This window comes from Gopherus evgoodei, chromosome 1 (genome assembly GCF_007399415.2).
Source record: "Gopherus evgoodei ecotype Sinaloan lineage chromosome 1, rGopEvg1_v1.p, whole genome shotgun sequence".
In the NCBI taxonomy this organism is placed as follows: domain Eukaryota; kingdom Metazoa; phylum Chordata; order Testudines; family Testudinidae; genus Gopherus; species Gopherus evgoodei.
The window spans coordinates 8,583,656-8,607,108 of NC_044322.1; the positions used below are offsets into that span (position 1 = coordinate 8,583,656).

The window sequence follows — 23,453 nt, forward strand, 5'->3', positions numbered from 1 at the left end:
GTAGAATATTGATAAATGTAAATATGTTGCTTTGGAAAACCTATCCAGTAATTTAGTGAACTGGACTCAATGGGAGTAGTAGGTTGTTAAGTATTGGATAAAAAAGGAAATGATGGAATTTAATAAGACTGGGACTTTTTAGCTTGGAAAAGAGACATGATTGAGGTCTATAAAATCATGACGGGTTTGGAGAAAGTAGATAAGTGTTGTTTACTCCTTCTCATAACACAAGGACACCCAATGAAATTAATAAGCAGCAGGTTGAAAACAAACAAAAGGAAGTATTTTTTCACACAACACACAGTCTGTGGAACTCTTTGCCAGAGGATGTTGTGAAGGCCAAGAGCAGAACAGGGTTTAAAAAGAACTAGGTACGTTCATGGATGATAGGTCCATCAATGGCCATATATGTTTGCCAGAAGCTGGGAACGAATGGGCGACAGGGGATGGATCACTTGATGATTATCTGTTCTGTTCGTTCCCTCTTGGGCACCTGGCATTGACCACTGTCGGAAGACAAGATACTAGATGGACTTTTGGTCTGACCCTGTATGGCTGTTCTTGCCTTGAAGACTAGTGAGGTTTCTCTGAGTACAAGTCACCTCTTAAAATGAAGAGGAGATGGGTTTAATAGGGCAGCAGTTCTTAACCAGGGGTCCAGGGCCCCCTGAGGGTTGCAAGCAGGTTTCAGGGGATCCGCCAAGCAGGGCTGGGATTAGACTCACTTGGGCCCAGGACAAAAAGTTTGAGCCCCGCCACTTGGGGCTGAAGCTGTAGCCTGAGCAACTTAGCTTTGTGGAGCCCCCATGGAATGAGGCCCTGGGCAATTGCCCTGCTTGCTACCAGCTAACGCTGGCCCTGGCTTTTATATGCAAAAACACCATTGTTGTGGCACAGGTGGGGTATGGAGTTTTTAGAGCATGTTAGGGGTGGGAGGTTCAGGAAAAAAGGTTGAGAACTCCTGTGATAGGGGAGGCGGGGAAAATCCAGCATGTGCAAAATATAGTCACAAACACCTCTTGGGTACAAATGAATTTTGGTGGTAAGGAAAGTAGAAGTCGGGCACATTGTGTTAATTCACATCGCTCTAGTGCTGGTCATTTGAGAATCCGAACCCTACTTCCACGAAAGAGGGAATTATTGAGCTCATTATGTAGAAACTGAGGCAGAGGGAAATTAGGGAACTTGCCCAAGTAATGATTTGAATCAGTGTCAGAGCTGGGAGCTCCTAACTCCCATTTTCCTGTGCTAAAAGCAGTCAGTGCCTCTCTAAACGTAGTGACAACCCCCCGAGTAGTGTAACAGAATATCTCATTCTTAACTAATTCAATCTCTTATTTGTCTTCATCCAAGAAAACAAATCCTCTTCTTCTCCCTCACTTCCATTCCTCCATCCCAGCTGGGCTAGGCAGATCTTCAATACCAAAGTGTCAAGTATCAGAGGGTAGCCGTGTTAGTCTGGATCTGTAAAAGCAGCAAAGAATCCTGTGGCACCTTATAGACTAACAGACGTTTTGGAGCATGAGCTTTCGTGGGTGAATACCTGAGGAAGTGGGTATTCACCCACGAAAGCTCATGCTCCAAAACGTCTGTTAGTCTATAAGGTGCCACAGGATTCTTTAATACCAAAGTGGTTTATCATGCGACACCTTACCGTGGAAACGTTTCCTTCTCACATTGGTTTTAATTGTTACTTTGATATATGCGGTATGTACAGAAGGGCATTAAGTAGGAGCGGATGTGCATGGCAAATGCAAGGTCTCATTTATATATTCAGCACGAAATCCTGGCTTTATCAAAGCCAATGGGGTAAACTCTCAATTGATTTCAATGGGGCTGTAGCATGTTGGCTAAACTTTAGCACTTTCCCCTTCCTAGGGGTTCACATCAGCCTCCGGATTTACCCGTGCAAAGCCAAATGGTGCAGATTTATGTTGGTTGCTATGTGCTATAGGATGCACAGCACTTTGTTCAGTGCACTCATAGCAAGGCTGGAGGCATGAGATGTTGTATAAGATCTCAGCACAGCAATTTAGCCACGTGACTATAATTGCAATTAATGTTTGTAGAAGTTGCATCTGAAAAGCCCTCAGCCTCGCTCACTTTACCCTGATCCTGATAATTTTAGACATGTCAAATATTAGGATGGGATTTTGAAAGGGATCTAGGGCAATTAAGCACCCAAATGCCATTGATATTGATTTAGCACCCAACTCCCTTAGGCTTTCTTGAGAAGCCAAGCCTTACCTCTGTGTCAAGACCCAGGAATGTCTAGTGGTAACATTATTGCAAGCAAAGGGAGTGATTAAATTATTCCAGCCCTTGTACTTTCTGCACCCAGTTTGTGCTGTGGAGCATAAAGCAAAAAGCCTTGTCACCAAATTAGAATCCAGGCTTGTGCATGATGAATTATAATCAAAATACTGTTACATAAGTGACACTAACCTTTAAGATAAAAAGGAGAGAGAAGTGGTAGAATCTCATGGGATACCAAAATGCATACTCAGTTATTTGTGGTAGTTACATTGTTTGCTGTAATTAAAAAGCAAAGTCACAGTTCACAGGTGAAAAGAATATTTTGAAAACCGGTTAATAGTGTGTTCAGAGTTTAGAAAGAAATTATAGTAGCTGAGCCTGCCCATAAATTTTGGTATCCTGTCTTGTTAATTCTGGAGAGAGAGGACTAATTTGAATGTTCTCCTTTGTTAATTTACGTCAGGTTTTGTTCCAAGTTAACTGAAAGGCATTTGAAGCAGAAGCATCTGTGCCCACAGAACTGTTAATGCTATGGAATATATCCAGTGAGGAACACACAAATTATATTAGTTACGAACAGAGCAGCTTTCTAATGATGCTTCCTAAATGAACATCTTTGGGACGTTCCAGTCTATTAGAATGGAACACCAAGTAGCTGGTTTTAAGATAATAAGCAAAACTGAATATTAATATAAAACTTTGTCCTCTAAGTCAAATGTTGCCTATTTCTCTCCACGAAATCATTTGCAAAATACTCTATATAAGGGTGGAAAAACGAATGATGCCGGTGGGAACTTTGGATTTACAGGCACATGTATCTGAGTGCTTTGGACATGGAAAGGCCTACCGCAGGGGTAGTCAATAGTAGACCGGGGCCCAAATCTGGACTGCCAGATGCTTTTGAACTGACTACAAAAATCTTTGTATTTACTTATTATCATCAATATTGTTGTTCTTTGTATTTTTTCTAGAGCTTGACCATACCAAGAAATTTTGACTTTGACAAAAAATAGATTACCCCTGGCCTACAGACATCGGGTAGTATTGAGGTAGAGCTCTTCTTTGAGCATCCATGACATGGTGCATGGGTCATGTAGACACACCAATAATTAGCTAACTACGTACACAGCACCAACAGAAGTCGAATTCACAGCAGTTGCCTTGACCTTGTGAGAAGGGGAAGCCCATCTAGTAAAGATACTTTGAGATCAGCTACAACATCGCTGGTTCATTCACCTGCACGTCCACCAGTTTTATATACGCCATCATGTGCCAGCAATGCCCCTCTATGTACATCAGCCAAACTGGACAGTCCCTACATAAAAGGATAAATGGACACAAGTCAGATATTAGGAATGGCAATATACAAAAACCTGTAGGAGAACACTTCAATCTTCCTGGCCACACAGTAGCAGATGTAAAGGTAGCCATTTTACAGCAAAAAAAATCTTCAGGACCAGACTTCAAAGAGAAACTGCTGAACTTCAGTTCATTTGCAAATTTGACACCATCAGATCAGGATTAAACAAAGACTGTGAATGGCTTGCCAACTACAAAAGCAGTTTCTTCTCAACTGCTAGAAGAGGGCCTTGGTGTTCACACCTCAACTGCTAGAAGAGGGCCTCACCCTCTCTGATTGAACTAACCTCCTTATCTCCAGACTGATTCTTGTCTGCATATTTATACCTGCCTTTGGAAACTTCCATTACATGCATCTGACTAAGTGGGTATTCATCCATGAAAGCTTATGCACCAATACATCTGTTAGTCTTTAAGGTGCCACAGGACTCATTCTTGCTTTTTGAGATTATGTAGTATTTCCAAAGGAAGACCACAAAGCACTTGATAACTGTAGCGAATAAAGATTTTCAAGCACCCCTGAGAGACGAGTATTATCCCTGTTTTACACATGGGGAAATTGTGTCCCAGAATAATAGCGTCTTCCCCCATACAGGATGCCGGTGGCAAATCTGGGAGTAGAAACCCAGGTCTCCTTGGATTTTGAGACCTGTGCTTTAGCCACAAGGCCATTCCTCTTTTCCTCTGCATCAACAGAGTGAGCATGTGTGAAGTATTTCAGCCAGCAGAGGTTAGATTTTAATTCATTGCAAACATCTCTGCATTGCTGGGGGATTCATTCTCTGTGCATCAAGAAAGAACTCAAACTAGACTTCGTCTGCAGAGAATTCTTGCACTGATTTAACTAAATCGGTAGAAAAGCTAATTTTACTTAAATTGTTGCAATCATCACATGTGGAAATAATTATGCTAGGCTAAAGATATTTATACTGGCATAGACATTTAAATTTACCAAGATTAGTTATATCAAAATAAAGGTGTTTATACCAGCACAGCTGCATCCACACCAGCGAACTAAATCTGCTTTTCTATCAGTTTTTTTTAAATTGGTACAGAAACTATGTATAGACGAAGTGTGAGACTTTATCAGTTCTGAGCACTGGAATTCTTGCAGTGTAGGCCCCTGCTAATGTTAATTTCCTTTGTCTCCACAGTGGGAGCGCCTCTGGTTCATAATCCTCACCTTCGCTTTCTTCCTGACGCTGGTCTGGTTTTATTTCTGGTGGGAAGTTCACAATGACTACAATGAAATCAACTGGTAAGTAGAGCGTTTCTGTTGGGGGCAACACATGCAGATTTGTATGTTCTTAAAGTGAACCAGGTTTCTACTGTGTGTTGGGGTTTTTTGTTTTTGTTAAGGAACTGCTTATAACATTCATGACACGTTTGGGTTCCTTTGGAATCAGTAACTGTAGTAAATGGGTGGTGGGGTCTGTATCAAGTGAGACTGTCTTCTGGCTGTCTACATCAGTGGTTCTCAAACGTATTTGATCAGACCCCACTTCTTGGGCAGCAAGATGAAAACAAATTAAAGGATGTTTTTCTTTACACAGCGCACAGTCAACCTGTGGAACTCCTTGCCTGAGGAGGTTGTGAAGGCTAGGACTATCAGAGGGTTTAAAAGAGAACTGGATAAGTTCATGGAGGTTAAGTCCATTAATGGCTATTAGCCAGGATGGGTAAAGAATGGTGTCCCTAGCCTCTGTTTGTCAGAGGATGGAGATGGATGGCAGGAGAGAGATCACTCGATCATTTCCTGTTAGGTTCACTCCCTCTGAGGCACCTGGCATTGGCCACTGTCGGCAAACAGGATACGGGGCTGGATGGACCTTTGGCGTGACCCAGTACAGCTTTTCTTATGTTCTTTGTTTCTGTTGTAGTTTATGCCATCCTTCCCCCGCCACACAAGTACATATGCCAATTAAAAAAAAAAACCAACATCTCCCTTCTCCAACTCCCGCTCAATTTCTTTCTCTTTTCCAGACCTCAGTTTCGGTAGGTTCCTTGTCCCAGCCTAGTCCTTTCCCCTCTTTCTAGTCTGTGTGTTGTCTCCTCTGCATTCAGATTAGATGGCTTCCTTCTCCATGCAGCCAGGGCATTGAGAGCTCAGGAGAGAGCTGCTCCTTGCTTTTAGTTCCAGTGCCTGGCCCCCCGCTGGCCTGGGCAGCCATTACAGTAAAAGTTCTTCCAAGTCCCTGTAGCCCTGGACAGGAGTCTGCTCCGTTGCTCTGTGGGGATGGCACCTGCACAGTCAGGTCAGCACTATGTTCCATGTGGGGATGGAACATGGTGGTTGAGGCTGGACTTTTCAGAGATTTTACCTGCAAAGTTATAAGCAACTAAAAGAAGGTTTTTTTCTTGGAAAGTTCAGGCAACTTTACTCAGCCCACCTATAATAAAATTGAATTTCTTGCAATATATCTTAGCAATTTTCTAAAACGCTTTAGAGCAAAGCCCAAGCTACTGTCAGCTAACTCACTTCAGCAATCATCTTCCTGTCAAAGACAATGTGCAAATTCTATTAAAAATGTAACCGGTAGTTGATCCCATAAATAAACTGCCTGTTAGGATGCCGAAGTTATTGAATGAGTGTTCAAAAACCTTAATGATGGTAGCGATTTTCTGCCAGAAATGACTAATACAAGACAGGGCTGTCTCTTAACAAGTTTGTTTTCAGCAGTGAGATTAACATAGTGCTCCTGAGGATGTGTTTGGGGGTAGCTTGTATCCCGTCAGTTCATTTGACAGTTTTATTGAGCGTGGCCTGTCCATCCTCATAGACATTTAGAGTGGAACATGTTTATTTGAGATGTCTTATGTCCTGGAATAACTTGATGTTGCGGGCTGGGGAGAATAACTTAAAGTGCTAAAGAGAAACTCGGTCTCAGATGGCGGCACCTGGGGAGTTCTGTGGTAATGTCACTCATGGCACTTTGTTTTCCTTCTCGTGTTTTTCCTCTTCATGGTTTCCCCTCGTTGCTTACTTACCACGCTGACACATCTTGTTTCTGTGTGCTCCCCCATCTGTCTGTATGTGCCTCTCTTTTGTCTCAGATTGCGAGCTGTTTGGGGGCAAAGACCATCTGTTTGTTCTGCTCTTTAAAAGCGCCTCACCCCATGGGGTCCTGGTCTGTGACTAAGGCTCCCACGTGCTATCACAATATAAATAATACAAATTAACTAGGTCCAAATGTTCAGCAAATACCTGTGTGCGGCTGATGTTCTAATTTTTTTTATTATTTTTGTTTTACCTGAGGGAAGAGTGCAAGTGTTTAAATTCCCCTCAAGATCCCCAATATCTTTTTCTTCTGTCATCCTATACCAAATGCACACTGTTTTTTCCTCTCTGCTTTCTTGTAAGCCCCAATGCCATAACCCCAGTTTCTCTGGGTATGTCTACACAGTGCAACTTTCCCCCTGCACCCTGTCTCCCCCCAGGTCACCCTATGAAAAAAGCAGCAGTGAGTCTCGGAGCCCAATCAGCTGAGCTCACGGGGGCTCACGCTGTGGGACTAAAAATAGCAATGTAGACATTTGGGCTTTGGTTGGAGCCTAGGCTCTCAACCCTGGTGAGTCCAAACCTCTACGCTGCCATTTTTAGCTCTGCAGCGATCAGCTGACCCGGGTTCTGAGACTTGCTGCCTGGGAGTGTGGGGAGTGTTTTCTGTGTGGATGCACTTAGAGAACTGGCCAGGGCTTCTTTCAGCACTGCTTTTGCTTGTCATAGCAAAGGAATGTAAAGTGAATACTTCAGACTTCTTTCAAAACCATCCTGGACATTTCTACAGCTTTTTTAATCTGCTGGCCGGTTAAAGACAATAAAGCCACATGAGTAGAGCCCAGGTAAAATGTTTGCAACGAAGCCCTAACTGCACACAACTCACTTGGTTTCAGATTCACAATGGAATTTGAAACCAAAATGGAGCAGTGTTGCCAAGGTGATGAGCAAACCTGGGCTGCTGGAAAGTTTTGCCAGGTCTCTGGAAGAAACCAGGAGAAATCCAAACTGTGTGATCCAAAGAAAGCTCTGCAAAGGTCAGTTATTGAGTTTCCTTCGAAGTACCCTAATGAGGAAGGCAATATTACATCTGTAACCATTCTGCCCCTCTGAGTTGGCAGCAACAAGGGCCGGGTTCAGTATCCAGGGGTTCCCTTTCAATAACACAATGCAAGACCGGCTTGAGCCCCCATCTAGTGACCTGGGACACTTACGTACCAACCACCCCCCCCCGGGCACCTCTAGGAGGCAATACTTCCCCTCTCACAAGCACGGAGTCTGAGTGTAGCAAAATCCTTTTAATAAAGGAAAGAAACAATGCGGCATTCCATTGGAGAAACACCACAAACAGGATTATAACACAAACCATAAGCAAAAACCCACCTCCAAGTACGTTTGGCAATGTCCTTTCCCCCTTAGGGTCTTAAGCCCAATCACCCCGAAGTCCCACAACCCGAAAGTCTTTGGTCAGTGTCACCCCAGAATTCAAAAGTTTATCTGCAGAGTTTTACCCTCCCAGCCTGGGTGGAAATGGTGGGGGGGGGGAGTCCACACAAGGTGTTAAGGGGCACCTTACGCGGGCCAGGGCCAATTGCTCCACCTCTCCGTGGAGTTCTGCTGCAGCCTTCACCATGACCAGCTCCATTACACCAGCTGTGCCGCTCCTCCAGCCGTCCCTGCAAACCGCTTCACTTCACTCACTGTTCCATGGGCTGCTCCAACATGCTGCAAACTGCTCCACTCTGCTAGCCACTTTACGATAGGTCTTCAGGCTCCCCCACTAGTTAACACAGCACTCAGTGATCTCAGCTCAGCTCTTTCAGTGATTTCAGCTCTTAGTAGGGGAGCCTTGGTGCTGGTCCACCATTGGCCCAACATGAACTCAGCTCAGCAGTCTCTAGATGGACTCCAAATGAAATCAAAATTATCTACCCTTTTACAGTGGAGAGAGGAGGCTGTGCAATTGGTGTTCCATGCCCTCAAAAGAAGCCCATACCATCAGATATACATAACAATCCCCAACCTCTCTCTATTCACTGGGTATTGGAACCCATGTCCCTTGTTTAGCAAGTGTCACTTAAGTTATATTGAGACATCTCTGTCATAAAGCAGTCTCGTAGTTCCTCATTCACATAATCAGGTGGCAACACTTTATTTATCCTGCCCCAATGACAAAGAGATTGGGGATCCCAGAGCTGTCAAAATAACCATCCCAGGCTGCATTGGGCTATGCTGGGCGTGCCCATGCAAATATCTGAGAATTCACACTTTCTGAAATTCTTTCCACACTTCCCATAATTCACCACCAGGTATCAGGGTAGAGCTCGTCCTGACTCTTTCACATCTATAAAGAGGCTGGATAAATTGAAGCGTAGTGCTTAAGTGACTTGCCTAAACTCACCCATTGTCTCATTGGCAGAGTTTGAAATAGATCCCTTAAGTCCTGGCTCAAACCACTAGACAACACTGCTTCCCTAGCACATTATTTTCCCTTCTAGCATTAGTCTGTAGATCCCAATGAAGGATCCTGACCCCTCTGGAGTGTCACTGCTCCAGGTGGCTCCAACTCTGTATGGGTGAATGTTCCTAGCTGCTTTGCACTGCCTGCAGGCCTTCTGGCAGCTAAAGTGTACCGGACACCAGCCAGCAGGGTATGAGTTATGGCACTCTCTAGTTTGTAATGGTGCCAGCTAGTGCATCATGTCGTTCAATCTCCTAGCTTATTCCATTATAAAATCCAAAAGGAATTATTCTTTTAATGAAGCAAAAGCCCTAGAGGAGGACTGGGAAAGAAGGCCTCATTTGGATCTAGATCACAGATGGAGATAGCTCATGCTAGGCCTGCGGAGAGCGAAGTGAATATCGCGCTTAGGCCAAAATGTTCAAAAGTGGCTGCTGACTTCGGATGCTTGGAGTTTTGGGTACCCAGCTTGTGATGCCGAGCACACGCAGTTCTGTTGACTTAGTGATGGGTGCTCTGCTCATCTCTCCAAAAACTGGAGCACCCCAAGATCACGGACCATGTTTGAAAAATGTGGGCATGGCCCGGTCTAGAAGTCTGAACGGATCTGGGAGCCAGGAACTCCCGAGTCTGACTCCCATCACTGACACTGCTCCCTCCTGTCATCCGGAGCATTACTTTCTCTCTCTTTCTGTATTATCATCACTAAAATAGAGATAATATTTCATAGGGTTGATCAGGATTAGTAGTGGGGTTAATTTAAATTAAAACAGCAAAACTTGCAACTGAGAAAACCGTATTCCATATACGTGTGCTGATATGATAGACGTACCGGCTCCCTGCCGTTCATCTGTCTGTGTGTGGGTTGTGGGAAGGATTGTCTGTGTGCGTGTTTGCAGTGCTCATCCCAGTGGAGCCTCGATCCTTTTGGTAGCATCTGAAGACACCAGTAATAGCCTGCTGTGTCCCACAGTACAACCTCTGCGTTAATGGGACCTGAGTGTCATACGGCTGCTAATGCAATCCTAAAACATAGCCCATGGTTGCCTTTTCCTTGCAGCTGTGCACTTATCCTGGAGTTAATCTACTAATGGTTTGTATTACTGAGAAGCACAACAAGCAATTTTGTTGAGCCTGGGACAAGCAGTTTTTCTGATTGTGTGCCCCCTTCTTTTGCAAATGCGCCAATTGAATGATTTTGACAGGAAACCGCGATGACATATTGAAGGCATATGGTGGTCTCACCTCGTAACAGGCATTGGACCCACTCCAATGTGCTCCAGTGCTTCCAGTGCCTTCCGAAGTGACTCAGTGCTATCTCAGGTGGCTTGGCCATCTGCTCCATATGCCAGAATCCCACCTCAACATGTTTACATGTTTGATTCAACAAGAGTTGGATGGAGAAGACCTCATGGACAGCTTTGCACTTGCTGGGGGGATGCCGTGCTGTCCCACCTCGTCCACTTCAGCCTTAATATAGAGCAGGTCACAACAATGGTGGGAGACTGTGGGCTCTCTGCAAACAGGTGATCCGAAGTGTGCATTCTATGCTTCACAAGTAGAATTAATGAACTGATGTATGAAGTGGAGCCCTTGGTGATGCAAAATTTGGGCGCTCCATTATGAAAGCTCCTGGGAAGGCTGCTTTGGTCACCATATGCCCCATCATATGGGAGGAAGGTGTTGCTTTTTAAAATTTAATGTTAATGGAACCCATGGTCCCAGTGAGAGGGTTGGGAGCCCTGGGTGAGTGGATGGCATTGGGAAGAAATCTCTCACATATATTAAGAGTAGCTGTGGAAGATGCTAACTGGACTGGAAGCAACAGGACTCTGTATGTGCATTAAGCCACTCAAGCATCAAGGTTTGATGTTAAAAATGGGCCAGTTGCTCAGTATGTACCCAGAACCCAATTAGCCACCTGCTTTGGGATGCATTCACGTCCTGACATCAGTGTTGTACGGCAACAACGCTGTTTTAAAAATAGCCTAAAATTCTATGAAAATAATAGGAAAGAGGATAATAAGTCAGCGTGAGGCTTTAATTACTGTGAGGCTAATCCTGAGGATGGAGGAAACGTCACTTTCCACTGGCTATACACAGGCGCATCCTGGCTTTTGCAGCATAGCTGTTTGCAATGTAATAAAATGCACTAGCAATCAAAAAAGTGCCTAGCCAAGTGGCATGTAGGAAAAGCAGGAGAGCCTGTGTGGTACAGGCAGAGACACTTGGACTGGTAACTGACATGCAGGCAGTATGAACGAGGGTCCTCTTTAAACCTCACCTCTGCTGCGGTGCCTACAAGCCAACAACAGCTGGTAATAGTGAGACAAGTGGTGGCCTGTTATCCCATTCTGTTTTTCATTCACCGGTCATCCTGTTGCAATCTAGAGTGTAAATTCTTTAAGGTGCGGGAGGGATAGCTCAGTGGTTTGAGCATTGGCCTGCTAAACCCAGAGTTGTGAGTTCAGCCCTTGAGGGGGCCACATAGGGATCGGGGGCAAAATCAGTACTTGGTCCTGCTAGTGAAGGCAGGGGCTGGACTCAATGACCTTTCGATGACCCTTCCAGTCCTATGAGAGAGGTGTACCTCTATCTCAATATATATACAATATGAAGCTGTCTTCATAAATTACAATGGGCCCCTGATCTCTGCTTGGGGCCCTTAATCCCAGGAAAGTTGTGAAGATTTAAAAGAAATGATGATGTTATGGCCAGCTGGCCATTTGCAGTGCCTGCCATCTCTCACACAGGCAGTGCCACTGGCCCTCTTCAACCTGTCCCAATTAAAGTGTGAAAATAAAATACTAATAGTGTAACTGTAATCCTAAACACATTTTTATACACACATGCACCCTGTTGCATTCTGCTTGTCTAAAGCTGCACCTGCAATTTCAAGTGGATAGAATAGTCTTCATTTTCTGACCCAGACTTTTGCAAACACATTGCCAGGTGCTGCTAATCAGCTGCCACCGCTCACCTGAGAGGCAGCGATGCTTCACAGATCAGTGTGGTAATCCCTGTGTATGGTTTGTATATTGTATTAAGGGCCCAGCCCTGCACAGATTTCCTCGGGTGAGCAATCCCACTGAGTTAAACTGGTTATTCATGTGGACAATGTGGTTCACGTAGGCAGATGGGGCCCTGAACTTGACAAGAGTTATGGAGTCTTTTGAGATTGAAATGTAGTATATAGAGACAAACCAAAACCACAGTTTGACATATATCGCTGCAGGCTTTCATCCTTTATCTAAAAGGCTGGCAGCCCTGAATATGTGGTGTCCTTCCCAGCTTTTATGCTTCATGCCTCAAAAATAAGTAAAATGTTTTAAACGTATTGCCTGGGGTGCATATATTCAGCTGATTTTATTTTGAGTCACTGGTGCATAGAGATTATATCTGCATAATTAAACCACGGATGGAAAAAGGAAGGGTTCATGAGGCTTTGGAGCTAGCAGGCTAGATCCTGTTCTCCTCTAAATCTATATAATAAATTCTTAATTCCTGATTTCATCTAGATTCTGGGGAACATGGATCTGTTTTTTATAACACAGTAATACAGGCTTTAAACTTTTAATATTAAACATCAAGTGAAGACTTTCATTAAAATCCAGAGTCCTGTGGCACCTTATAGACTAATGGACGTATTGGAGCATAAGCTTTCTTGGGTGAATACCCGCTTCGTCAAACACATCAATATGTCTGCTTATGCTCCAATATGTCTGTTAGTCTAAAAGGATTGTGGGATTGCATGGAACTTCTTTAGGAGAGAGACATGATTAATGCAATTTGTGGGAAGTGTTAGGAGCTTGAAATAATTGGCTGGGACAATACATGTGAAGTGTATTTCTTTGGAGGCCCTTGGGAGGCCTGGAGAGAGAACCCCATTGTCTCCTGGTTACCTGCTCCTGGAAACTCCTGATCAAAGCCACTTAGGCTGTGAACACTTTCCATGAGTGTTTTTGTTCTGAGCAAAGGCTGTTGTGAACTTGAAACCACAGGAAAATTCTTGTGTGTGGTTTGAAGGACAGCTCATCTGCCAGAGCCCATGCTGGAGGTGGGGTGATATATGATGAGCTTATCAGCACATGTGTAGGGTCTTTTATTGTTCTGAATGTTTTCTCTGTAGTGCTTTGTAGCTTACACATAAATGTTTGCTTAGAAAAAACGGTGTGGTAACTTATAACTCCTGTCCATTACTTTGTTAGTCTCTGAAGAGAAAGCAAAGCGCAGGCCTGGTCTTTTAAGGTAGTCTGCCTTGCTGAGGAATCAGTGTAGGCAGGGAACTGTTAAACCTGGAAATACCCTGGTTGGAAGGGAAAAAGATGAGGGTCTCTGCCCAGCAGAGGTGACGGCCAGCGGAGCCAGAAGCCTGAGTGTGGGTGTGCTTGCTGTACTACAGAGGGGGAGGTATGGTCACCCTGAGTTGTGACAGACATCTCTTGCCACTGAGGAGTCCAAAAGGACCTTCAGACTAGGGTCCAGTTTAACAATTAGAGGCCAGAAATCTTCAGTAGCAGAAGAGGTTTTGGAGAAGTTGAGTTCTTCCAGCTGCTTCCCTCTGCACGTCAGCATCACCTCGGTCTTGCCTGGGTTCAGCTTTAGCCAGCTGCTCTTTTCCTTGCAGCTAGTCTTGGCCAAAGACTGTGAAAGGTGGGTGATCGGGGCCTTTTGCTGATGCTTTTGGCAGACAGGTCAGATATGGGGATGGCAAAGAGCCACTGGGGGGAAGCGCACACGTGCTCAAGTCATCTTACTGGCAGCACTTCGTGATCTAAAGCCTTTCCAAAAGCTAGCGCTGGAAATCAAACAAAAACCCCAAGACTGTATAACTTTCGTCAGCATGAGATACTGTTTTTTTGGCAATACAGAGAGCCAGAGTCCAAGTTCACGTTGAGTTCACTGATCCTTACATGAAAACTGGCAATACGGTAAACTCTTTAATTCCTGCTTAGGCCTGGGAAGTCTCTCTCCATTTATATGCAAATTTGACATTTGAAGTCCCATGAGAAGGGGGTATCTCTTACAGCACCGATTGTGGTCGACTTGGTTCAAGCTATTATCGTTAACTCTTTCACCGTCAGCGTCTCTGCCTTGCCAACGGAGATGAGTGGGAAGCAGGCACGGAAGAAGACAAAACCAATCTCCCTGCACTGGAGAGAAGGGAGTCAAAAGCTGAGAAGGAGATAGTGAAAAGGGATGTGGGGAACACGAGGAAAGGGTGCACAAGAAAGGCGGAAGTAAAGAGATGCTACAATACATGTAGAAAGAGAAGTGAGAAGCTGGAGCAAGGGAAGGCTGTAGGAAAGAGAAAAACACCTGGGAGAGTGAGTGAAATTTTTCATTGAATGTCAGTTTAGTGGATGATCATTTTAGCGGGTGGGGTGGGTTAGGATGGGGAAATAGCCCCCCGGTATGAGGTGGGGAGGAACTGAGAGTTGCTGCAGGGAGGAAAGGGAAGGTGGGCAGGTAGGGATAGGGAGCGAAACAGAGGCCTGGTCCACACTACAGCGTTAAATCGATTTAAACAGTGTTAAATCGATTTAACGCTGTACCCGTCCACACTACAAGGCACTTTAAATCGATTTTAAGGGCTCTTAAAATCGATTTCTGTACTCCTCCCCAACGAGAGGAGTAACCCTAAAATTGATATTACTATATCAATTTAGGGTTAGTGTGGACGGAAATCGAAGTTATTGGTCTCATTCTTTTACTGAGCTACCCAGAGTGCACCGCTCCGGAAATCGATGGTAGCCTAGGACCATGGACGCACACCACCGAATTAATGTGCCCTAGTGTGGACGCGTAAAATCGATTTTATAAAACCAGTTTTATAAAACCGGTTTTAATAATTTCAATTTTATGCTGTAGTGTAGACGTGGCCAGAGATGAGATGGTGCAGAAAGAAAAACAAAGGGCAGAAAGGGTGGTTGTGATGGCCCAGTGCTTGGACAAGTTCAGCTCCTGGATGAAGAACAGCTGGCTGAAGCAGAACCCAAGCAAAATGGGGGTGATGCTGGTGCATAGAGGAAAGCACTTGGAAGAGATTGTGGCCATGGTGCAGCCCCTGTGGAGGAAGGTACACGCCCACATTGGCCGGTGCAGTTTGTAGTGATTACTCACTGATGCTAAACTATCCTAACAGCAGCCGCGAGGGACGCTTTCTACCTTTGTGGGGGGAGGGATAGCTCAGTGGTTTGAGCATTGGCCTGCTAAGCCCAGGGTTGTGAGTTCAATCCTTGAGGGGGCCATTTAGGGAAATGGGGAAAAAACTTCCTGGGAATTGATCCTCCTTTGAACAGGTGTTGGACTAGATGACTTCCTGAGATCCCTTCCAACCCTGATATTCTATGATTCTTCTGTGTTTGGCCAGGAGGCTCCGCCCCATCCTGGGAGACCTGGCTTAATTACTCACATCTCCGTCACTGGTGGTTTGGATTACCACAGTGCAGTAATCTTGGGTGTGAAACTGTCAGTGCTTGGGGGAACTCCAGCTAGAACAGAACCCTGCAACGCATCTCCCCAGCAACACAGGCTGCTGCAAGCAGCTCCAACTTGTCCTTTGCTCGCTATACTGGCTTCTCATAGACTAGCGAGTCATTTTCAAGGTCTCAGTCCTCGTCTTCAAGGCATGCAGTCCCCTGAGTCCAGCATATTCAGAAGAGCCTATAGCTCCAGGGTGAAGAATATGGTCCACAACTCTGCTACTCTGGCTCACCTGAACTTTCTACCTGTGCAGGGGGCAGAGGGTTCATAGGGGCCAGTCCCAGACTGTGGAACAAACTCCACAGGTCTAAGGACCATCACAAACCACCACCTTCCACTCATGGTGCAGGACTTCGCCAATGTACACAAAGAACAACGTGTACAGCTAAAAAAAAGAAATGAAATCAGAAAAAAATACCCCCCACACCAAATAAAACACTCCATGGCACGTACAAGTCTCCCCTGGAGAGACAATGAACGATGTGTGACAGATGTCAGTCATGTTAATGCCTGTTAATGCCCTGCTGGCAGGCGCTTGGACACAATGGGGATGTGGCATCTTAGGATATTGTGGAGGTCCTACAGATGAGTGTAACTGCCCACTGTACAGTGGTGAATGCAACAAAGTGCAGAACAAATACAGGTGAGTCTCATCTTATGCAGGGGTTCCATTCCGTGGGTAGCGCGTAAAGCAAAAACCACATATAGTCAAAATTACATTGAGTTAAATGGCAGGCGGAATGGCCCACACTACAGTTACATTATTAAAATTGTTATTTTTCGCTTTTTCGGGGGTTTGGTTTTGCCGACTGCGTAAAGCTGAAATCGCATGTTAAATGTACGTAAGATGCGACAGATCTGTAACTCTTTGCTACACACAAGCTGTAATGCGTCCTTGATCTTTGTGCAAGTCTCCCATTGACGTCAGTGAGAGATTGTGGTTTATGCTGCAGCTAATACACAATGTTTAAAAGTGGAATTCAGTTTTTTGCACAGAAAGAGTTTGACACCTCATCTCTCCTGCTCTGAATAGACAGACGCATTGAAGACGGAACCAGAGGGAGAAGGTGGGAGGTGTGGGGGCAAAGGCTACAGATACACTATGATGAGTATTACCTTGTTTTGAAGAGGGTTTTTATGTATTTTTCTTATTTTAAGGGATATTTTTTTTTGCTTGTTCAATGCTCAGCTCTATAGTGCACCCTCTGCAGGCTGTTTGACCTACTTGCAGTGAGTTGGTGGCCTCGTTCCAGCTTCTAGTGGCCAGTTTTCCACATCTCCAAAAATCACCTTCTTGATTAAACCTCTTGTTCTCAAGCTCAGCAGAGACTGGGCAAAGGATGGAGTGGGTCGTAAGGACTGATCTCCTTTTTCTTCCCTCCAGATGGGCCTGCCAGGTCAGGGTTATGGCACATCCATGGTGTGGGGGAAGCCTACATATCCGCTTCCTGTGCCAGAAGTGATTCTGCCCATAAATAAAGCATTCAGCCTCCTGGGCTCTGTCAGGCACTTTACACAACACTAAATCTCCCACATGCAATCTGGTCTGATCGCTTCTTATCCATAACACTATTATCCTTTCTAGTGGAAAGACTTTAGTTAAGGACTAAGATGCACAGAAATTATCACTTGCCAAAGGTCACACAGCAAAGGAGTAGTCAAGCCTGGACTAGAACCTGCGAATCCTGCATCAGTCCCTTCTCTAATCACCAGACCATACAGGCTCCCCAACTCCCTTGAAGTTCTCTCTAAGCAAACATGCACCTAACCTGATAGACATGCTTGGCTTACATTGTCACGCACGTGCTGTGTCTACACAGCAATTAAACACCTGCGGCTGGCCCGGGTCAGTTGACTTGGGTAAGGGGCTGCAAAATGGCTATGTAGACATTCGGAATCAGGCTGGGTCCCCCTCCCTTGCAGCGTCCACCCCAATTTCACAGCCCAAGCACCACTAGCCCAAGTCAGAGGAGCCAGGCCAGCCACAGGTGTTCAATTGCTGTGTAGACATACCTTAAAAGGCTGGTTTTTTGGAAGAACTGGTTGACACCTTCCAGTTTCTGTGGTCGGTCTCTGAAATGTAGATCAGATGCAATTTCTATCACCACCACCTTCCCCTCTGCTAGGAACTCAGGGATTGAATAAAGCACCATTGTGGATAGCTTAACTCTTCTTTTCCTTTCTGTCTCTTGCTTCTGATATTACCTATATATTGTTGGGTTGGTGAAATGCCAGGTAGTGGTTTGAAACTGTTGTTCCAGCTGAAATATTTGTGTCACATGCTCTCTCTTTTAGTTGTTATATGGAATTATTTTTTAAACCCAAACCCCAGCATATTTCCCCCCCTAGCGCAGTATCAGCATTTAACTCCTAATTTCCCAAGAGGGATCAATACACAAATGTTGGGGTTTGGGGATGTTTTCAAATGACTTTTGTTTCATCTCCCATCGCTGATCTGCTTGGTGGGAAGGGAAAGACCCTCTCTCTAATCCTTGTTTAATCGAGCAGAGTTGCTGTGCTATTGGATCACGCCCTAATCTTTGTTTTCATACCTATCTTCCAGGTATTTATATAACCGAATGGGATATTGGAGTGACTGGTCCATTCCAATACTTATAACAGCTGCTGCTGGCTTTCTTTATATCACAGCGTTATTGGTACGTAAGATAAAATCCCTCTATGAAAGCTTGTGTAGAAAACCGGAGCATGAATGTCTGTGCAAAGGGGTTTATGAAATCTTACTGCTGGGAACGGCTTAGTTCTGTACAGTGTGTTTCTCACGTGCTCTCACCCTTAAGCAGCCTGGAGTAAATTCAAAAATTTCAGCTTGGGATGACAGCTGTGAGGTTCCCCTATCAGTGCTGCTGGCTGTGTCACTTGCTGAAATTGCAGCGCACCTATTCGTGCTGCAACTGGCCTCCTGAGAAATAGATTTCTCGGGTGTCTGATATTCATGATGATTTCAGTCCTGTCTGCTCTTACAGCACTACGCTTGGGTCCCTCAGTCATGTGCAAAATGGGCTTCATTGCATCCTGGGCTGCCATGGCCAGTATCTTGAAGCTGATACTTGAGCGGGCAGCAAATTCTTGCCTGACGCAGTGTAGGTAGTGGCTTGTGCCAGCTCCATGGCCCAGGGCAGTAACACAATAGTAGTTTCCCTCTTAAGGGGGATGTCCATTTATTAGATTATTTCTATGGAGAGGACTCTTCTGTACAGTTGCCACTGCCTTAAATCTTCCTGCTAACCCCATCCTATAACTGCTTTTCTTCCGCGCCGTTAAGCAATCTCTTATTGAAGGTGCGTTTTCTCTACATGCTGAATGAATGTGTATAGCTTGTCCATTCTCATCTCTGACTGGCTTCTCTTTCGATTGTCTTTTCAGATTTTAGCACTATGTCACATCGCTGTGGGACAGCAAATGAACTTACACTGGCTCCACAAGGTAAATTGCCCTTTCTCAGTTAGGAAACCATCACAGATCTGAGTGTAAACCAAAGGAAACTGAAGGAATGTACAGAAGCCCCAAAACGTATTGCTCATGCCAGGCTGTCAGAACTACTCGGCTGGCTGCAGTGCTTGGCTTTAAATCTTGGGATGGGGGAGGGGAGATGTATCCCAGCCTGTTACATAGTAAGTAGAACCAAAACCTTGCTCTCTCTCATCTAGTAAAGATCCCATTGCCCCAGTCTGGATAATTTAGATTTTGCCTGCTGCAAATTTCCCAGGCAGTGTCTTCATTTCCTGCCACAAACTGTATGTGCTCTGGCAAACAATCGCCACATTTCACCCACTGGTGGCAATTTTTCAGTGGGGTGGAGAGATTCCTGTATATTGTGCTAGATGCTTTGACATCCATGCTGATAAAGGGTGCTATATAACTGTTAGCTTTTTACATGGGCTCCTGTGGCTGATGGAAAATGCAGAGTCCTGTGAAATTTGTGCCTAACCTTCAGGATTTTTGAATTTCTGGTTGGAGAGCTGAGTTCAGAGGTTTAATGGTGGCAGGCTGGAGTCTCTTCTGCAGCAGGTATTATCTGAGCACTGCAAGAAAACATGAGTTAGGATGGCTAGTGGCGAAAGTAAGCACCAGACAGTTATTCCCTTTTACTTCTGAAACACACTAATATTTAGATCTAGCTTATTATCTTATGCAGAAAAAGTCTGCAGGAGGCAAGACAGTTCCTGAAGTTTGCTTTGCAGAGTTCCCACTTGATTATTGCGGTAGGGAGGCCTGGAGTTTCCTCCAGCTGTGGAATGAACAAGAGATTCAGCCTTGACAGCCTGGAGCTCAGAGATCTACACAGCCCATGGATGTCCACACAAGCCCCCATACCTCCATTCTACGCTTCTGGACTCCCGCAGACCCTTGTCTCCACAGCAACTTGGAAGCGTTCCCTGGCAGTATCTATCCCAAAGCATTGCCTGAAGGAGCCAAGGAGGTCGTCATGTTATGTGAGGGTCACAAATATAACCCCCCCTTGGCAAATAAATGGAGGAACTGCACAGAGAATAAGTGACTTACCCATAGTCCTACAGTAAGTCAGTGAAGCAGCTGGCAGTATGGCTACTCAGCACTTCCTACTTTCAAAGCACTGCACAAGGAATCCTGCCTGCTAGCTCCCTGCTCTAACCACTAGATGTCTTCACTAAGACAAAGCTTCCATGGAGGGCGGGGTTGGGACCTGATTTCTGAGCAGTTGATCTACCTTTTGCTTTCTGGGGACTAATTTTGCCAGTGGGAACTGTTGCCCGACCTTTAGATTGTGTATTAACTATACTGATTCCTTAAGAATCCCCAGTTATCGCTTTGTCCCAAGATCAGGCCCAGTGTTGTTTAAATTATTATATAGTTAGGAACCCCGATGTGCACAGGTGCAACACTTGCACTATAGGAACCCTTTGATATTTACAACTTTAGTTTATTAATACATTTAGCACAGTCACAAACACTCCAACTCAGTAAGGTAGGTAGAGATACTACAGGATGTACCTCTGCACACCCATCTGCTCACACCATCTCTTGTTGAACAACCTGAAATGATGTTCATTGTCTTCCTCATCACCATCACCTTCCCCATCATCATCAGTGGCCATCACTCTGACACCTCCCAAGGGCTACATCTCTCTCTCTTACCTCCCCTAGGCTGGGAAGCCACTTTTATAATGTTATGGTATGTTGGATGCATATTCAGTAGGGGTTTCCCCCTCCCCATTTTGTTGTTTTGTATTTCCTCACCTTACTAATGTTGGAGTGTCTTTTCTATAGATTAGTATATCAATGATCTCAATTTATTATCATATACGTCAATTTGTTACCATGGCCCTTTTGTGGTTAGGTATCGCATTTTGTTATTTCTTTCCTAACTGGTTATTTCGGTTCTTTCCAAGTTGCTGTGTACCTGTTACGTTTAAAAGGGTGTGAACTTAGGAAGCCCCCTGTGCCAACCTGCTTCAATATGTCTTCTGTGTTAAGGTCACAGCCATGTATGGACCTTATGCTTTAGCTCATCACCATGTATCTAGGTGAAAGGCCCCAAACACATGTATGTGCATTTTGACTTAGCTCAACATACAGGATGTGGCCTTGTGGGTCCCTTGAGTTACAGCCAAAATATACTTACTTATAGACCTATAAACCTATTATAATAAAACAAATAATCGAACCCATAAGAAAATACATATCTTTTCTTATAAGTTTCTTAAGCAAGCAGGCTAGCCTTAGATGTGTGGTGTGTACCTGTTATGTATGTCAGTTCATTGCCAGGACACTTTTGTGGTTGACTCATGTACCTGTGGTCAGATCTTCCCCTTAAACTCTGTTTTCAGCTCCCCAAATACTTGGGTTTTTTTCTGTTGGGCCATTGATTGGTGCAAAGTTTATCTGTTCAAAGATCATAGGCCTCAAGCCTTATGCTAACTTGCTGAAATTAATGTCTTACAGGATACAGGTCTGTACATTTCTTGCATTACTGCTGAATATAATAAAGGCAGGCTAGCCCACTGGGCTACAGAATAGCTCCCATTGTGAAGCTGATTTTAATTATTAGTAACCAATTTGCTGCAAAGCGCTTCTGTGTGCCTTGTTTGATTTGCAAAAGCACACAGGATACAGGCTTCCATTTGCGGGTTATTATTTCATGGAGAGCACCAGCTTTATGCTTGGCACTGTGCAGACCTGGAGAAAAGACACACACCCTGTTTGAAACAGCTTGCTCTGTAATTCAGGCACACGCAAGATCATTCTGTGCTGTGCCCAACGTACTGGAGGATGGTCCAGGCACAAAACAAGGAGGGTGTTGAAATGTTTCATGAAACATCTGTGGTTTGCAAAGGAGCATGAAGCAGGTCCCTGGAGGCACAAGGAGGGGAGTATTCAATCATTAATGGTAATGTGGAAAGAAGTTCTTAAGCAGATAGTGAGAGGATACTGGGGGGGTGCTTGGGGGCATCCAAGGATGTGTCTTCACTGCGATTGAAAACCTGCAGCTGGCCTGGCTTGGGCTCATGGAGCTTGGGCTGAGGGGCTGTTTAATTGTAGTGTAGACATTTGGGCTCAGGCTGCAGTCTGAGCTTGGAGGCCTTCCTGCCTCGCAGGGTCCTACAGCCTGGTCTTGAGCTGGAAAGTCTTTGTCGCAATTAAACATCCCCTTGGCCCAAGTTAACTGGCATGGGCCAGGACCAGGAAGAGGGAGGGATGTATTGTAGGCAGGGGTGGAGGTACGTTGAGTCTGGAACTTGAAAGTGAGAGGAAGCTGGTGAAAGAATTCCTGAATTGGACCAAAACTGAGCAAAATTTGTCACCTTTGGCTGTGTATTGATTTGACTTTTCAAGTTCAGGTGAAATTTGGGGACCTTCAACTTCTGTAAATTGGGACAGAAAAAGGTGTCCATACACCAAAATCCACAGAGCTCTGACTCAGCAGTGTATGAAAACACAAGTCTGCAGGAGAATGAGCACTAGATGGAACACTACTACATGTAATATATACACTCATGTATGCACACACATGCAATACACAAACACACCATAATTGATTATGGGACAGATCCCACAAGCTCTCAATACACAACTCCTGTTGAAATCAGTGGGAGTTCTGTGCCCGGGGGGAGTTTGCAGGATTGGACCCTGTCTCTCCTTTTTCCAGAATGTGTCGCTATTGGGATGTGGTGGGTGGGGAGGTAAGAGAGGAGAATGTCTGTCTGCTGCTGAAAAACAAGTTGTTGATTCTGAGCACAACATATGTTTCGTGGCGAGGAGTCTGGTATTTTTCAGACGCATTCCAGGTGGCTGGTGGGTTTGGGTGAGTAACACCGAGAGAGAAATATGTTAGAGGGATCAATTGGTGATTGCTGCCCCCGCCACCCCCGTCCCTCACAAATTCCAGACCAGACTTGTCTGTGTCTTCCCCCTGAACTTTCCAGATGCTGCGGGGCGGGAGGCTGAGCAAAGGGGTGGGGCTGCTGAAGGCCAAAATTCAAATTTGTGTCTTGGTTCTTTTCTGGTAACTTAAGATGGCTGAAATCAAATGCATGTCAGGGAAATATCTGCTCTGTGCACTGTCCGGATGGAGTGGCCTGTATTTGCAGGGCAAGGTGTCCGAATGAGGGTCTCTTCCATGATCCTATAAAGAGTTAAGGATCATGGGCCAAGTTCAGAGGCCATATGTAAGACAGTGTCAACTAGATTCCTTTGAACCAAAGGCTCCACCTTTACGTGCCCCTTCTTCCCACTGCTCTGTATTACTCCAGCTTGGTTTCCTTTGCATATCTGGGGCCTGAGAGGGGGAGGAAGGTTCAAGGGAGACTGGCCCTACCTGTACACATCACCACTGAATTTATCCCCAAGCTGGTAATGGATCCAATTAGAACTCTCAAGCATTCTGTTAATTGC

At 45.0% G+C, this 23,453-nt stretch overlaps 1 protein-coding gene across 3 annotated transcripts in view; it reads left to right on the plus strand.

The window, feature by feature from the left end:
* GDPD5 (glycerophosphodiester phosphodiesterase domain containing 5) overlaps positions 1 to 23,453 on the plus strand; it is a 332,218-nt gene that overhangs the window by 229,594 nt on the left and 79,171 nt on the right. For 2 of the 3 annotated variants that reach the window (XM_030557463.1, XM_030557472.1), the window contains exons 4-6: positions 4,770 to 4,873; positions 18,124 to 18,217; positions 18,945 to 19,004. In XM_030557463.1, the coding sequence (XP_030413323.1) occupies positions 4,770 to 4,873; positions 18,124 to 18,217; positions 18,945 to 19,004 (258 nt within the window). Of the gene's footprint in view, positions 1 to 4,769; positions 4,874 to 7,509; positions 7,651 to 18,123; positions 18,218 to 18,944; positions 19,005 to 23,453 lie in introns of all 3 variants that reach the window. The other variant, XM_030557479.1, reaches the window with a different exon arrangement.